The sequence below is a fragment of the Stegostoma tigrinum genome, chromosome 14 (assembly GCF_030684315.1).
Source record: "Stegostoma tigrinum isolate sSteTig4 chromosome 14, sSteTig4.hap1, whole genome shotgun sequence".
Lineage (NCBI taxonomy): Eukaryota > Metazoa > Chordata > Chondrichthyes > Orectolobiformes > Stegostomatidae > Stegostoma > Stegostoma tigrinum.
The window spans coordinates 44,379,042-44,397,947 of NC_081367.1; the positions used below are offsets into that span (position 1 = coordinate 44,379,042).

The 18,906-nt window shown below is 40.8% G+C and overlaps 1 protein-coding gene across 4 annotated transcripts in view; it reads left to right on the plus strand.

Moving 5' to 3' along the window:
• The window catches only part of clcn2c (chloride channel 2c), a 565,311-nt gene that overhangs the window by 325,452 nt on the left and 220,953 nt on the right, over positions 1-18,906 (plus strand). For all 4 annotated transcript variants that reach the window (XM_048542200.2, XM_048542201.2, XM_048542202.2 and 1 more), the window contains 2 exons: positions 1,958-2,083; positions 2,207-2,291. In XM_048542200.2, coding sequence (XP_048398157.1) covers positions 1,958-2,083; positions 2,207-2,291 — 211 coding nt within the window. The remainder of the gene's footprint in view (positions 1-1,957; positions 2,084-2,206; positions 2,292-18,906) is intronic.

An 18,906-nucleotide genomic window follows, 5' to 3' on the forward strand; every position in this document is an offset into this window, starting at 1 on the left:
TATTGAGTAATACAAGTCATGCATTTTGTGAATCCCCAAAGCTTGCCCATCATTAACAAGACGAAAGTCAGGGGTGAGATAGAATAATTCCCGCATACCTGGATGGGTACAGCTCCAGCTACACTTGAGAACCTTGACATCATCCAGCAGCTCGCTTGATAGGTAACATATCCACAAGCTCCATTCCGTCCACCACCAACACTTTGTAGCAGTAGCATGCACTATCTGTAAGATGCACCATAGAAATTCACCAAAGATCCTTAGACAGCACCTTCTAAACCCACAACCACTTCCAATTGGAACGACAAAGGCAGCAGATACAAGGAAATGCCACCACCTGCAAATTCCCCTCCAAGCCACTCACCACACTGACTTGGAAAATATTGCCATTCCTTCAGCATGACCATACTAAAATCCTGAAGCTCCCTCCCTACAGCACATGGACTGCAGTGGATGAAGAAGGCAGCTCACCACCACTTCCTCGAGAGCAGCTAGAGATGGTAATGAATGCTGGCCCAGCCAGTAGGCCACATCCGATGAATTTCAAAATGCTGCTGGACTTGCTGAGATTTTCCAGCATTCTCTGTGTTTATTGTAGATTTCCAGCATCCACAGAGTATTGCTTTCATGTGAATGTAGATCAAGAAGTGGCTAGCTGATGCAGTTGGAGGATTGCTCTGTTTTGTTTTTACACAGCAGTTAAAATTTACAATTTTATAATAAACAGTAACTGATTATATTTTGAAAAGGAAAATAAAAATCAGCATTTTGAAGAAACAACAGGGTAGTGGAGTAATTGAATTTTTTTTGAAGTTGTAGCCCAGGCATGATGGGCCAAATGGCCACCACCTGTGCTTAAGAATTATACAAATCTATGATTGTAAAATTGGAAAATGCAGATTAAAAAAAGCCAATTCTCTTAAATGAGAATGAAAAGTATCTGAAGGTTATGGTGATGTACAATATTTTATATTTTCAAGTTTACAATTGTATCTTTTATTTATACGATGTTTTTGACATAAATGTCTCAAGACATTTCACAGGAGGAATATAAAAAATATTATGACACAGGATTACACAATGAGATACTAGGCGAGCTGACCAAAAACTAGGTCATACAGGTAAGTTTTCAGGAGTGTCTTAAAGCTGGAAAGTGAGGTCGAGAGATTTAGGGAGGAATTCCAGAGCTATATGACTAAAGGCCGGATTTAGAAGAGCACAATTCTTTGGAAGGTGTTTGGGTTTCATGATTACACTGAGACAAGAACTTGTGGAGCTATTTAAAACGAGGATGATTTTTTTACAATGAATATGTTGCTTGATCAGAAATCAGTGTTGGTCATCAAGAATACTGGTGATAGTAGGTTTATGGCAACCAATAGTTCGGCATAATTGTGGTTAATCTAAATAATATTTAGCTGAAATTATTAGTGATTTACTCACTTGCTAATAATACTTCTCTTTTTCTGACTCTTTTCCTTTTTCCCTTTTTTAACAGATTAACAACGTTAAAAGCAATGATTTACTTACCATATCGATTTCTTAATTCATTTGGCAAAGTCAGTATTTTTAATCCCTTCTTCATTTAGCTTCTTTAGAATCTCGACTAATGGCTACAGATAGTGGCCTTGTGGCTTTTCTGATCTTGCAGCTTTCGCTTATAGGTTAAGAGTTGCCCCCTTTATTTGAATGTTGGCAGTATTTTGCCCTTTGACCTATCTGCTGTGGCTGATTTGGTGCTGCTATGTCTGCTCACAAGTTTATTTGCATGAGTTGGCAATAGTCGTCGAAAAGAACACATTACATGTTTGCCTTAGATTTTATTTTTATTTTTAACATTATTTTTCCATGAATGTTTCCCTGTACCTACCTTTTATAAAGTATAGAATTAGATTTAATCCCAAATGTTCCATTTTAATAGCTGCTAATTGTTTTGTTCTGATTTCCTTCCATATAGGTGTCCTTTTTAGTATTGAAGTAACATCAACATTTTTTGCTGTCAGAAATTACTGGCGTGGTTTCTTTGCTGCTACCTTCAGTGCCTTTATTTTCCGCGTTCTGGCTGTGTGGAACAAAGATGAAGGTATCTTAACATAGCAAATAGATTATGAAAATATAATAATGTCCAATACTAAAGAGATTTTGTACCATCTGTCCCCTGAATATTTTGATCTCTAAGAGAGGAACTTTGATCCATCTTTTGCAGAAACCATCACTGCCTTGTTTAAAACTCGATTTCGTCTAGATTTTCCATTTGATCTTCAAGAACTGCCAGCTTTTGCAGTCATTGGGTATGTTTTTGTCACTCAAGCTGATATTGTGGTTAAAAGTGATCATATAATTATTGTACAATTTATTATAAATGCAAGAGGTCATTAAAATGATTCAGTGTAACTGTACAGGCTAGCATCCAGGCCATCTTCGCAATGGAACTCCCATGCATGACATTTTCCTGCTGGTACTGATCAATTAACTTGCAGTAATGAGTTACATTGCCTGATTGCAGTTCTTTCATATCAAGGCAAACAGAAGCTTAGGCATGTGTTTTCAAAGTCAAAACTGCTCAATTCACGGTAGTTTGACCTCAGTGGTTTTACAAATCAATACTACTTTGGTATGATATTTAAACTATAATGTACTTTTTCCTTAAGTGTCACAGACCTAGAAGGATTGAAATACAGACATGTCTCATAAAATCAGTCATTGGGAGGGAGTGGGGATGGATGCATCGTATTGCTTTCAAATAGAGGGGCAATAAATGTGCACTTATCCTTGAAACATGGTGTTTTGAAAATATTTGAAAAAGAATTTAAGAATGTAAAGAAACAAACTTCCTAAAATTATGGCTGGTATGGTATACATTAAACAAAGGACCTATATTGTGAGTTTTCTGGATCGAAACTAGGCTGGAGCTTCCACCAGTGCATTTTTAAAATTTGAGTTGTCCTCAGATGGAAATTGGAACTTTTAAAAGAATAATTTGAGATTTGAGAAACATATTTGAGAAACCTTGTTTGGAAAAATTGAGAATCTTATGTAAATTGTGGATATGAAGATAGCGTAAAATCCATTTTATGGTGAGAAAGCTTTCTCTTTAAAGTGGAGATATTGACAGAATATCAGCATGTCTTTGCAAAATTAGAATGATTAGCATGCAGGCTTCTAATGCTTCAAATTCCTGTTTTCATTATTCTGGTCATCAGATGAGCCTCAAAAGCAGCTCACAACTGGAATATCAATTAGTGTGAGAAGACAAAGTATGGAGCTGGATGAACAGAGCAGGCCAAGCAGCATCTCTGATGAAGGGCCTAGACCCGAAACGTCAGCTTTTGTGCTCCTGAGATGCTGCTTGGCCTGCTGTGTTCATCCAGCTCCACACTTTGTTATCTTGGATTCTCAAGCATCTGCAGTTCCCATTATCTCATATCAATTAGTGTGACATTGCTGCTTCTTCATTAGTGAGGATTCCTGAACGATGAAAGATAAGGTTCCTCTTTTCTTTATCTGTGCCATTTTGTGTCTATACAACAAGGTATGAGAGGTGGGTGGTGAATAGTCCTCACCATTGAATAAATCTCTAATAAATTTGGACATCTATGAAACTATCCTACAATGTTGCTAGTACTTGGGAAAGAGGAGAACAGGAGTGTGGTGATTGCGGTATATAGATTTGCACCATTTGCACATAGTCATGTAATCAGTTTTTAATAGATAATAGGTGCTGGAGTAGGCCATTCAGCCCTTTGAGCCAGCACCACCATTCATTATGATCATGGCTGATCATCCACAATCAGTATCCTGTTCCTGCCTTATCCCCATAACCCTTGATTCCACTGGCTTTAAGAGCTCTATCCATCTCTTTCTTGAAAGTATCCAAAGAGTTGGCCTCCACTGCCTTCTGGGGCAGAGCATTCCATATATCCACCACTCTCTGGGTGAAGAAGTTTTTCCTCAACTCTGTTCTAAATGGCTTACCCCTTATTTTTAAACTGTGTCCTCTGGTTCTGGACTCACCCATCAGCGGAAACATGCTTCCTGCCTCCAGAGTGTCCAATCCTTTAATTATCTTGTACGTCTCAATCAGATCCCCTCTCATCCTCCTAAACTCAAGTGTATACAAGCCCAGTCGCTCCAATCTTTTGACATATGATAGTCCCGCCATTCCAGGAATTGACCTTGTGAACCTACGCTGCAATCCCTCAATAGCAAGAATGTCCTTCCTCAAGATTGGAGACCAAAACTGCACACAGTGCCAGGTACGGTCTCACCAGGGCCCTGTACAGCTGCAGAAGGACCTCTTAGTCCCTATACTCAATTCATCTTGTTATGAAGGCCAGCATGCCATTAGCTTTCTTCACTGCCTGCTGTACCTGCATGCTTGCTTTCATTGACTGATGTACAAGAACACCTAGATCTCGTACTTCCCCTTTGCCGAACTTGATTCCATTGAGATAGTAATCTGCCTTCCTGTTCTTGCCACCAAGGTGGATAACCGCACATTTATCCACATTAAACTGCATCTGCCATGCATCCGTCCACTCACCTAGCCTGTCCAAGTCACCCTGTATTCTAATAACATCCTCCTCACATTTCACACTGTCCCCCAGCTTTGTGTCATCAGCAAATTTGCTAATATTACTTTTAATGCCTTCATCTATATCATTAATGTATATCGTAAACAGCTGCAGTCCCAGCACCGAACTTTGTGGTACCCTGCCATTCCGAAAGGGACCCGTTTATCACTACTCTTTGCTTCCTGTCAGCCAGCTAATTTTCAATCCAAGTCTGTATTTTGCCCCCAATACCATGTGCCCTAATTTTGCTCACTAATCTCCAATGCAGGACTTTATCAAAGGCTTTCTGAAAGTCCAGGTACACTACATCCACTGGTTCTCCCTTGTCCATCTTCATTGATACATCCTCAAAAAATTCCAGAAGATTAGTCAAGCACGATTTCCCCTTTGTAAATCCATGCTGACTCTGACCTATCCTGTAACTGCTATCCAAATGAGTCGTAATTTCATCTTTCAGAATTGACTCCAGCATCTTTCCCACCACTGATGTAAGGCTAATCAGTCTATAATTTCCTGTTATCTCTCTTCCTCCTTTCTTGAAAAGTGGGACAACATTTGCCACCCTCCAATCTGCAGGAACTGATCCTGAATCTAAAGAACATTGGAAAATGATCACCAATGCGTCCATAATTTCTAGAGCCACCTCCTTAAGTACCCTGGGATACAGACCATCAGGTCCCGAGGACTTATCAGCCTTCAGACCTAACAGTCTATCCAACACCATTTCCTGCCTAATATAAATTCCCGTCAGTTCGCCCATTACCCTAGGTCCTTCAGCCACTATTGCATCTGGAAGATTACTTGTGTCTTCCCTAGTGAAGACAGATCCAAAGTACCTATTCAACTCTTCTGCCATTTCCTTGTTCTCCATAATAAATTCACCCGTTTCTGACTTCAAGGCCCTTCAATTTTAGTCTTAATCATTTTTATTTTCTTTTTACACACCTAAAAAAGCTTTTACTGTCCTCCTTTATATTTTTGGCCAGTTTTCCTTTGTATCTCATTTTTTTTCTCTGCATATTGCCTTGTTAGTTATCTTCTGTTGCTCTTTAAAAGCTTCCCAGTCCTCCGGCTTCCGGCTTATCTTTGCCATGTTATACTTCTCTTTTATCTTTATACAGTCCTTAACTTCCCTCGTCAGTCACTGCTGCCCCTGCCTTCCCTTAGGATCTCTCTTCCTCTTTGGTATGAACTGATCCTGCACCTTCTGCATTATATCCAGAAATACCTGCCATTGTTGTTCCACTGTCATCCCTGCTAGGGTGCTGTACCATTGAACTTTCGCCAGCTCCACCCTCATAGCTCCATAGTTCCCTTTATTCAACTGCAGTACTGACACTTCCGATTCTTCCTTCTCCCTCTCAAACTGCAGATTAAAACTTATCATATTATGGTCACTCCCTCCAAAGGGCTCCTTTACTTTGAAGTCCCTGATCAAATCTGGTTTGTTGCACAACACCAGATCCAGAATTGCCTCCTCCCTGGTAGGCTCCAGTACAAGCTGTTCTAAGAATCCATCTCGGAGGCACTCCACAAACTCCCTTTCTTGGGGTCCAGTACCATCCTGATTCTCCCAGTCTACCCACATGTTGAAATCTCTCATAACAACTGTAGTGATACCTTTGTGACAGGCCAATTTCAACTCTTGATTCAACTTGCACCCTACCTCCTGACTACTGTTTGGGGGTCTGTAGATAACTTCCATTAGGGACTTTCTACCCTTAGAATTTCTCAGCTCTATCCATACTGACTCTACATCTCCTGATTCTATGTCCCCCCTCGCAAGGGACTGAATATCATTCCTCACCAACAGGCCCCCTCTGCCAGTCAGTCTGTCCTTTCGATAGCACGTATAGCCTTGAATATTCATTTTCCGGGCCCTGTCTACTTGAAGCCATGTCTCAGTTATCCCCACAACATCGTACTTGCCAATTTCCAACTGGGCCTCAAGCTTATCCACCTTATTTCTTATGCTTCGTGCATTCATATATAATGTTTTTAATTTGTTTCTCCCTTCACCCTTCCTATCAATCCCTATTTCACTTAGCCATACTCTACGATCCTTTCTTAAGTTTTCTGCTCTGTTGATTCTGTTGTCTTTCTTGACTTCTCTTATTCTCACTTTCCCTTTAACTTCATTCTTAAATTTCCAGTTTGGCCCCTCCCCCCCCCCCCCCACTACGTAGTTTAAACACACCTGCTGTATGTATACAGCAGAATTTGTTTGTGTTTTTTCAGTCCCTCTCCAAAATGCTGACAGCCACCAGAATAATTGCTTTCTACTGAGAAAAGTGTTTCTTGTTTCTAAATCAACTCTTCAAGCAAGACTATGAAAGCCATGCAATTTGATTTAAAAATAAATGCCCATTGTCCTTGGTACAACATGCAATGTGTCCCTCAAGAATAGCCTGTATGTTCCCACAATGCTGCAGTAAAGCCAGCATATCTCAAGGTATTAAATGGATTTTTTGTTATGTTCATTTGTCAAGGGTGGCCACAATAGGCATGGATTCAGAAAGAATAGATTCAGTGTTTTGGGGCTCAGAAAGCTGTGCTGATATTTTGGAGCTCAAAGCTTGAACTGAATCCTCCTCCTCACTTCTCGCAGCGAAAAATTTATTCAGCATCAGGAAAGACACGATGACCAGTGCTGCTCAAAAGCATGACCAACTGCATACAGACGTTAAATAAAAACCGAAAGAACTCTGGATGCTGTAAATCAGGAACAAAAACAAAGTTGTTGGAAAAGCTCAGTCGGCCTGACAGCATCTAAAGGAAAAAACAGAGTTAACGTTTTGGGTCCAGTGACCCTTCGTCAGAACTGATGGTGGCTGGCAAAACGTCAGCTTATATACAGAAAATAGGGAGGTGGGTGGGGCAGGGAGTTAACAATAAGATAGAGCCCAAAGAGAGAGAAAGACAGTTGGACAGATAAAGGAGTTGCTAACGATCAGGCTGGGAGGGTGAATAGTTGTTAATGGGGACTGTTAGTGACTAACAACAGGGGGAGTGTAATGGCAGGCTATGTGGTAACAAGGCCTGGTGTGTGGGGTGGGGAGCTGGGACATGGGAGAGTTTAGGCCCTAAAATTATTGAACTCAATATTGAGTCCGGAGGGTTGTAGGGTCCCCAAGCGAAAAATGAGGTGTTGTTCCTCCAACTTGCTCCTTTTCCTCCTGGAATACAGCGTAAAGTAATAGCTGCGTAGAAGCACATTAAACAGGACAAGGTGCTGAAAGATGGAGGTGATAGAGGATTGTCAGCAGCAGTTCTTATCTCTATGAGGTTTTCAGGGAGCATTGCTCCTAATTAAGGTGAAATGTGTGTGGTGTCGGTGCCTCAGGAAAAACATTTTTAATTGAGTTCCTCTACATTCTGTAGCTACAGCCACAATTTCAGAAATGGGCAAGACCTGTTTGCCAGTGTCTATGAAGGTTGTTGCCATTATGAAAAATTGTATGTCTGGCTCTTCCATATAGTTGCACCATTTTGATACTGTCCACTGAGACACTCTGTTGACTGAAAGATAACTGCATCTCATTCGGTTTCGCCAGATGGAGCAGACGCTTAGTTTTACTAGTGTTGCTGGCTTTCACATGGTGGAGAGTGCCATTGAGTGCAGACACATGACTTTGCTGCATCTTGTTAACTTCCACTCCCGTAGTTTCAACAGGTGTGTGAACACCAACAAAGAGTCAAAGTTTTCCAAGAAGCTCGGGAACATGTGATCTATGTAGGTCTAGCAGAAACAAGCCATGTTTTCAGAGAGAAACCGAATGAAATGTGCGTTGGATACCTGAGCCATCAGTGACAGAGTGGGAAATTATTAGAGCACAAGAAAGCAAACTAGTGATCAATTATGGGAGACACTAATAAGCAAGGGTGTAGAGTTTACCTGGAGGAGACATTAATGGGTTTGTGAGACTGTGATAGAAGCTGGAAGAAAATGAGACAGTCAGTAATAATGCATTGACAATACTGTTTTTAAATAGCTCCTGAAATTTTTTATGATGATTATATGTATGAAATGAGAGATAGTGAGTGCCGGGCTTGATAGGCTGAATGGCCTATTTGTACCTCTGCTTCTCAGGTCCTAAAGAAAGTGTATGCTAATTTGGTGCATACGTGCCAACCCTCAAAACATAGAGCATCCTGTGCACACCTTCCTAAATGGCCAATTACTGCCCAAGAAAGAAGATAAATTTGAATAAAATGTATAATAACAACTAATACTTCAAAGTGACTCCTTTACATTACATTGGACAGCAAGCTTTTTCATGGAATTGCGTTCCTCAGTTCAGTTGTTCCTTGAAAATTGAAACCTGGTGGCATCATCTCTGATATTGAAAAGTAATTAATTACTGGGACTGCTGTTGGACATGAACTTGTCACGATGTAAGCTGCACCTAAAGCTAATATCCAAACGGATGAATTGTAGGAAAAATATAATTGTTGCAGTGATGGATTTTGAATTTTTAAGGAGTGAGGTGGGTTCTCCTGTAGTGAAGGACCATTTTTTGGTTAGGGATGGGGGAGGATGACGGTTCAGCAGTCAATTCGTGTAGTCTCATTTCTTCAATTTTCAATATTTGGATCTTTCTTGATGTATTTTAAATATCACCAAAGGAAAGCTAAAATATAATGTTAACTGATCATGGCACTCACTGAATTCAGGCAATAAGATGTCAACTCATAACATTAAATACTTACTTGCTCCAATAACAGCTCAGCATAAAGTGCTGTCAAATTTTTAAAAAGTCTAAATTGAATACGTTCACATTATGACCTGAATTCTGCTGGTGATGGGAGTAGCAATCTGTCAGGACATGATCATTTAGCGTTTCATTTTAGCATTCCACGACTAGTAAGGTATTGATCGGGGCACAGAAATACAAGTGGCAGCTTATAACCAACAAATGTACATTAGTCTTGGGTAAATGTCAGACTGTCAGCATTGTCAGAGCAAAAGAAAGCTCTACCTCGGCAATAAGCAGCAGCAAACACTACCCCACCCAAATCAGCTATTTTAATAGAATAATACTACTTTAAATTTCCTGTTGCTTGGAGTTTTGGTTATTTAATTCTAGCATAGATACGTTTATGTCTGTTGAACTCCTGATCCAGCACATATGAGTGTCTAGATTTATTTAATGCTCAGGTTAGGCAAAAATATTCTTGTTGACTGAGAATCAATGTCAGTTCTCATAGGTATTCAATTATTTACTCCAATATCATGTTCTCTATTATGCAAATAAAGTCAATCATAAAAGCGTAACAGAAATATATTATGAAAAGTACTTTATTCAAATCAGAAAGTCTGTAAACAAAGCTGCATAGATGTCACAGTAGATTGATATGATCGTGTTAGGATTCTTTAAATGTGAGCAGGAAGTCTGAACACTCTCAAATGAACAAACAAAGCCATATTGCAAGACTTCCATTCTGACAAAGGGTCTCTCGACCTGAAATGTTAACACTGATTTCTATCCACAGATACTGCTAGACCTGCTGAGCTTTTTCAGCAATTTCTGTTTTTGTTTTTGCAAGATTTCCTGTTTCTTAAGAAAGCAGACTTTTTTATTGGCTATGTAAAGAGAAATGAAAATAACGCTAGCTCTATTAACACAAAAGGTTATAAAGGTTTGCATTATAAACTCAGTTCTACTTTATGTTCCTCACCTAACACCTCTATCCTTTTTCCCCCCACTCCCAAGCATTCTCTTATCTTATAACATCTAGAAGGTTCATCACTTGTCCTGAGAACAACGCAATTTACTTAATACTTCTTACTAATTGGGGATCATTTTAGTTTTTTTGGCCAAGTGATCCTCCAATTTTCTTGAAAGACCTGGTGCGACCACTGTGGTAATGCATTAGAAGTAAAGCCCCACTATTCCTATAGTTGTCAGAAATGTAAAAAGATTTAGTCAAATTTTCCAAAGTTCACAAGCTACCAGACTAATAATCTCAAGTTAAAAGAAAATGCCCACCAGATTTCTGTATTTTATATGAAAATAACTTTTGTTATGAACAAATTCTCTTTTTTAACCAATAGCAACTAGGAAATATGAATTGCTAAATTATTGTTTAACAACTTAAAACTCCGTGCCTTCTTAAATTCCCCCTTCACAAACAGATGAACCCACAAAGACAGACAAATTAAAGATATTAAGGGAAGATAAATAAGAAAAATAATCAGAAACCCTGCTCGAAAGCACCAGCCTGTAGTCCAGGATTCGATTAGTTTCTGTCAGCTTGCTCCAAAGCCTTTTAGTTCTTTGCGGTTATTAGCATTCTGATGCTATCTCTCATTCACTGGTTGAGAATTTGTCACTGACTTTAGAGGTGTTTCATTCCTCATTCAACAGGCGATTTGCAGAGAAGAGTGAGTTGAAGATAGCTAGCTATTACTATAGACTTACTTGTACACACACACACACACACACACACACACACACACACACACACACACACACACACACACACACACACACACACACACACACACACACACACACCCTTTCCTGATACATTTTCTTTGTAGACCGACTGGTGTTCCACTGTACTGCTCCCACATAAGCTATGGTTGCTTGTTTCGGAGTGAATGAGAACATTGTTATCAAGCATTTTCCCTTTAATTCAGAACCTGTTAGCTCCATGGAGACCTCCTAGTACCATTATGCTAACATAGAGGATGACACGGTGGCTTAGTGGATAGCACCGCTGCCTCCCAGTGCCAGGAACCCAGTTCATTCCAGTCTTGGGCAACTGTGTGAAACTTGCACATTCTCCCTGTCTCTGTGTAGGCTTTCTCCCACAGGTTCAGTGGATTGGCCATGTTAAAACGTCCAGGGTGTGCAGGTTAGGTGGGTTAGCCATGGACAATGTAGGGTTACAGGTATGGGGTAGGGGGATGGGTCTGTTTGACATGCCTTTCAGAGGGTTGGTGCAGACTCAGTAGGCCAAATGGCCTGCTTCCACATTGTAGAGTTCTATGATTATGTGATAGAAGGTTCTGAGGAAGATTCTAAAGAAGGGTCTTGACCTGAAAAGTCAACTTTCCTGCTCTCCTGATGCTGCCTAGCCTGCTGTGTTCCTGCAGCTCCACACTGTGTTACCCCTATAATCTATTGCTTTTCCTACCCTTCCCATGATCTTGTAAAATAAATGTATGTTAGCTTTAGGCTGTAATTAACTCCAAGCTTATTTGAACTGAATTTACGTGAAATCCTTCACTTAATCATGGTTCCTGAACATTGTGAAATAACTCTGAGTGAAGCATTACTTGTCGCAGAAATTAATGTTAAATCCAGAATTAGGTGCCTGGAGATCTTTTTCTTACTCAGAAAAAAAACAATTTACAAAATGAAATACTGTACTATACTTACGTAGTACTATGTAATCCAGGCTTAAATAACTTGCAAACTCAAATAAATTATTAGATATAAAAGAAGCACTGCATGGTTTAGTACTTCAGGATCTTTCTCAGTAGAAACAGTTTTTAAATGTTACAAGGTGAAATGGCGTGAGTTCATGGGTAAAAATATTGATATGATACAGTTTAAAATGTAGGAGAAATGCATTATGATTGCTATTTGCTATGAATAAATGTTAAAAGTAAATATATCTGATAAATTTTGAATTGTCTATTCTCCATCTAGTGGCTATAGTTTGTCAGTGCTGGCAGAGCCAATTACGCTGATTAGTGTCTGCCATTACATGAAGCGATGGACTTCATTCCAAATTTGCAATGATGGACAGCAGAGAAAGGTGTCAGGCCAGATTTAACAGTAAGAGCTTTAAAGTTTAAGACTTTAAAAAGGCGGGAGCTGGTACTTGGCTGACAAAGAACTGTGGGCAGAGGCAGGCCCGCGATTAAGGGCAAGGGCAAGCGAATGTGGGAGAGGAAGCCTGGAGAAAGCTCTTGATGGCGGGCAGGCATGCACACGAGGTCGTGTAGAAAACAATGTTAAACTAAAACTCACACTATTAAACAGATGTGTCATTTTTGCCTTTATTAAAAGCTTTAAAATGAAATTATCTGATGTAAATCAACTTTAAATGAGGACTCTCTGTACATCAAGGTTGTTCATCAGTTTTACAATTAAATGCCCCAATTTATCTGCAGTTAAAATTTTAATTCCTAAAACTAAAAAAAGTATATTCCAAAACACATGAGCTATGATCAAGATATTTGTAAATACAGCAATAAACTGTTCAGTTCAACCAACACATTCCCCTTCACTGTTAGCAAATAATTCTAGTCATGTTTGCCCACCCTGTTCTTGACTTCCCATAATTCCTCTTCCTTTATACACCTATCAAATCTATGCTGAATGTTGACTTAGGTCAGAATCTTATAGAAGATGAGCTCTGATGAGATTTGTGGCAGGGTCACAAGAGTTGCCCAAAGAGGCCTATCTCAGTGTTAGGAGAGACCTGCTCCATTTCTTTGAATGTATTTAAATGCTTGGCTGGGCTTCATAAGGATACCTCAGATCTACTTGATCCAAGGAGCATTGAAACTTCTGAAAGCATGAAGTAACAAAATATGTCTTTTACGGTTTCTTGTTTGCTTAAAAATATAATAAGGATTATGATTTTTTTTCCCTTGGGCGTTTTGATACAGTATTATTCATACTGAAATTGAATTCACAGTTTTCTCATAATATTGTGGGTTGAATGGTATTCCAGTAGTTTTTAAACAATTTCGATCACTTTTGCATGATTCCTGAATGCTAATGACATGTTGGTGTGTAGCTGTGGAGGATATATATGACATGAAGGAATGTGAAAGGACATGGGGTGTCTTGAGAGAATGTGAATGGAGTAATGTCTAGAGAGTCACTCAGTAGTGTTGGGAGATGAGCTGCTATGTTAGAGAACTGAGCCATGACCAAAGTCAGGCACATGGGGGCATGGAAGTGGGGTGGTGAAATTGGAAGGAGAATGGGATGTTATGAAAGAATGAGAGGGGAACGTAGATGATTTTAGAAAATTTTTAAATGTTGTTGGAATTTGATGTGTTATTGTGTTGAACAACTAAGAAAAGTGTTTTAACTGAACCCTCACTACATGATTGCTCCCAATGCATTCTGTTACAATCCACAAATGCATTACAAACTCAACACCTTCCCTCCGAACTGACTGCGCTCCATACACTCAGATCTAACCCTGACTTTGACATTAAGCCTGCCGATAAGGGTGATGCTGTTGTAGTCTGGCGTACTCACCTGTACCTTGCAGAAACCAACACTGAGAAACCTCCTCCTACTTTCCCCTGGATCATGACCCCACCATGGCACATCAGGCTGTTGTATCCACCACGATAACTGATCTCATTTCATCTGGTGATCTCCCCCCTCAGCTTCCAAGCTAATAGCCCCCAACTCTGTGCAGCTCGTTTCTACCTCCTGTCAAAAATCCACAAACAGGACTGTCTGGGCCGATCCATTTTCTCAGCCTGCTCATGCCCCACAGAACCCATCTCTGCCTACCTTGACTCCGTCTTCTCCACCCGGTCCAATCCCTGCCTACGCATATCCATGATTCCTCTGATGCCTTATGTTGGTTTGAAAACTTCCAGTTTACCAGTTCCAGCCACCTCCTGTTTACCATGGATGTGTAATCCCGTTACACGTCCATTCCCCACCAGGAAGGTCTTAGGGCTCTCCACTTCTTCCTGGAGTAATGACCTGAACCATCCCCACCCACCACCACCCTCCTCTGCTTGGCCGAGCTTGTCCTCTCCCTCAGCACCTTCTCTTTCAACTCCTCTCATTTTCTCCAGGTAAGAAGGGTTACCATGGGTACCCGCATGGCCCTAATTATGCCTGTCTCTTCCTGGGGTATGTGGGACATTCCTTGTTCCAGTTCTATTCCGCTCCTCCCCCCCACAACTCTTCCTCCAATACATCAATGATATCATCAGTGCTGCTTCCCTCTCTCTTCTAGAATTGGAAAACGTCATCAATTTCGCCTCCGATTTCCACCCTGCCATCACTTTCACATGGTCTATCTCTGACTTCTCCCTTCCCTTCCTTGACATTTCTGTTTCCATTTCTGGGGATAGACTGGCCACTAATATCCATTACAAACCCACTGACTCCCACAGCTACCTGGACTGTACATCCTCAAACCCCACTACCAGTAAAGATTCCATCCCATTCTCTCAGTTCCTCCATCTCTGTTGCATATGTTCAGATGAGACCAACTTCGACAAGGGAGCCTCTGAAATGTCCACATTCTTCCTCAATTGAGGATTCTCCTTTGTCGACAGGGCCCTCAATCAGGTTCGACTCATCTCCCGCATTTCCGCCGTCACCCCTTCTGTTCCCTCCCACAACAGTGATAGGGTTCCCCTTATCCTCACCTACCATGCCACCAGCATCCACATCCAGAAGATCATCAGGTGCCATTTCTGCCACCTCTAGCAAGATGCCACCACCAAACATACATTCTCCTCCCCTCTCTTGTTCGCCTTTCGCAAGGACCGTTCCCTCCTGGACACCCTGGTCCACACTTACTCAACACATCCCCACAGCCCTACAGCACCTTCCCCTGTAACTGGTGAAGGTGCAACATCTGCCCATGTACCTCCTACCTCCCCGATATCCAAGGGCCTAAACATACCTTCCAAGTAAAGCAACATTTCACCTGCACTTCCCAGAATCTAGTCTACAGCATTCGCTGCTGACAATGTGATCTTCTCTACATTGAGGAAACAAAGCGTAGACTTGGTGTCTGCTTCGCAGAACATCTACATTCTGCTGACAAAAAAGACTCTGTACTACCGGTTGCCTGTCACTTAAAGCACCATCCTGTTCCCTGGCCAACATCTCTGTCTCTGGCTTGCTGCAGTTTTCCAGTGAAGCTCAGAGCAAGCTGGAGGAACAAACCTCATTTACTTCCTGGGGACCCTGCAGCCCTCCAGACTAAATATCGACTTCAATAATTTTAGGGCCTAAACTCTCCCATGTTCCAGCCCCCCCACCCCACACACCAGGCCTTGTTACCACATAGCCTGCCATTACACACCCCCTGTTGTTAGTCACTAACAGTCCCCATTAACAACTATTCACCCTCCCAGCCTGATCGTTAGCAACTCCTTTGTCTGTCCAACTGCCTTTCTCTCTCTTTGGGCTCTATCCTATCATTTACTCCCTGCCCCATCCACCTCCCTATTTTCTGCATTATAAATTGACGTTTTCCCAGCCACCATCAGTTCTGAGGAAGGGTCACCGGACCTAAAATATTAACTCTGTTTTCTCCTTCACAGATGCTGCCGGACCTACTGAGCTTTTCCAGCAACTTTGTTTTTGTTCCTGATTTACGGCATCCACAGTTCTTTTGGATTTTATTCACTACAAACCCAAACCTGTTGAAAAGATGAAAATCCCTTGTAAAGCCGTGCGTGGGTCTTGTGTGCACTATGTTATGAAAGTGAATCAGATGGATTTTTTTTAACTCCAGTTGGAAATTCAGCTGCCACTATTTTATTTTCTTCTAACCAATTTTAAATTGCTTCTCCGCTCTTATTCCAAACCTTGTTTCTTCTTCAGTGGCTTCTTGTGCGATATTGTATCAAAGGCTTTTCTAAAGTCCATGTATATAACATCCACTGCGCTTTACCATATACCATGTTTGTTATCCCCACAAACAGATATGCAAGTTTAATAGCATAGAGCTATCCCTTTTGGAATCTGTGCTGGAACTTCTATTTTTTTTCTTCCATTTTTAACTCAGTCAAACTTCATCAATAGCTCAAGACTTAAACATTCCCCCATGGCTTGTGTCAACCCATTCATTCTGTTTGCTTTTATGTGAATTGGTACTACATTTTCTACTCTCCAGTTGCCCAACACACCACACATTTAATAGAACCTTCCTCCCTCATCTCCATCTGCTGGGTCCTAGCACATTTACATCCTTTATTCTAACTAACTCGTCAGATTTTCTTTCTCTTCCATCAAGGTAATACTGTCTAGATCCACTGTTTGATACTTCTCATGAAATCCTGCTTAGTAAATGACTTCAGTAAATGTTTAATGACTTGGAAGAAGTGAAAGTCCAGGTGAAAGAATTGGAGTTGCCAGATTTCCAATGATGACAGAACTTGAATGAATCTTAGATGACAACTTGACAAAACCGAAATCATTTAAGGTTGTTCGGTAGATGGGAGACATATGGCAGAAGTGTGCAATCAAATGGAATAGAAAGTTAATGGCCTGGTAAGTTGAAGTTGAAATGAAGCAAAACGACAGAAACTGATAAATGACAGCAAGAAACCTCTCACAATGATATAATTATTGAAAAAGTATTGATCTTCCCAATGATGGGAATAAAGGAGCCAAGAAAAATTATTAAATTCTACCTGCAGTGTGAAACCAGTGAGAGAGACATACATTTGAAACTCCATAGACCTAAACAAAATATTACTGGAGAAGGTAAAAATGAAACACGTACAGAGAATGCTAATGAAAATTCCGGGCGGCACGGTGGCTCAGTGGTTAGCACTGCAGCCTCACAGTGCTAGGGACCCAGGTTCGATTCCAGCCTCGGGTAACTGTCTGTGTGGAGTTTGCACATTCTCCCCATGTCTGCGTGAGCTTTCTCCGGGCTCCAGTTTCCTCCCACAATCCAAGGATGTGCGGGCTATGCTAAATTGCCCGTAGTGTTCGGGTGTGTGGTTATAGGGGAATGGGTCTGGGTGGGATGCTCCAAGGGGCGGTGTGGACCTTGTTGGGCCGAAGGACCTGTTTCCACACTGTACGGAATCTAATCTAATCTAAATCAGCAGCTTTGACAGAACATACAGAGAGAAGCATTGTAATGTTTCAAATCTGATAGGAGTCACATCTGTTTCTCTCTCCACAGATGCTGCTAGACCTGCTCGGTTCCTGTGCATTCCCTGTGTTTCTCTAGCAATCTCTGTCTTTCTTTCATATTTCCAACATCGACAGTATTTTGCTTTTATTAGGTAAAAATGAAAGTTTTTAGTAGAAGGCACTAGAATATGCACAGAGAGCCTCAAAATAGCTGGCTATCTGTCAAAAGACTGGACAGTTGACATCTGTGTTGATATCCGTTAAGGAAGAAGTGAGATGAGCATCCTGTGGCATGCCAGGATGTAGCAGGAGAAAGTTCAACTTATTCAACAAGGAAAAAAAAATCACAAGATCTTTAAGCATTTCATGACACTATTCAGAATTGTAACACTGGAGATTTTACAGTTTGATTTTTGTGTCATTTTACTTACATTGGTTTGTTTGGGAGATGCTAGGGTCTTGAGGTGCTTCAATCTGGTTGCCTAACCAAGTAAGGGGAAAGAGACTTGATATCTTCAAATGGTGGCTAGGAAACAGCCAAACACACCATACAGATTTCAATAATTTACTGGTAAGTTCAGTGCTAAGTAAGTACCTACAGTCTGAAGTGTTAGTGGCCAAATATCTTCACGAGCCAGTGCATAACTCAACATGGGGCTGTTTTGCAAGCTATGTAGTCACATTCCTAAAATCTCACAGGGGGAATACTTAGTCCCAAGACACTTCAATTTTCTGGGTTTTTTTCAGTTTTCACTGTGTTCATTTATAAAGTTCACATCATTTTGATGGTTGTAACAGAATGTACATCAATATAAAGTCAATCATGTGATGCAGTATTGATGTCTGGAGGAACACATTTAATTATTACTAATAATTAGTTCCAGTGCCTGTATTGGGATTAGTGGTGTGTGCAACAAAAAAAAATGGAAGGCCATGACTATTCCCATCAAGAGAAAATCTAACTAATGCTCTTTGATGATCAATTACACTACTATTGCTGAATCCTCCACTATAAACATACTGGGAGCTTACCATTGAATAGAAGCTGAACTGGACCAACCACACCACATACTATGACTATAAGAGCAGGTCAGAAGCAAGGAATTCTGCGGTAGTTAACTCATCACCTGACTTCTGAAACTTGTTCCATCTTTAAGGCACAAGTTGGGAGTGTCTCGAATACCCTTTACTTACCTGGGTAAATTCAGCAGCAGCAACAGGCATGAACCTTGACACTATCTAGGACAAAGCAGCCCTCCTGATTTGACATCCCATCCAACAACTTCAACATTCATTCCCTTCACAGCTGATGCACATTTGCAGTAGTGTGTACCATCCATAAAATGCCCTGTAGCTACACCCCATGGCTGCTTGGACAGCACGATCCAAACACCAATACGGAGGGCAAGGGCAGCCAATGCATGTGAGCTCCATCATCTTAAAGTTCCCCTCCAAAGCACACACCATATTTGCCAATACTTTATAGTGACTGTATCAAATCCCTA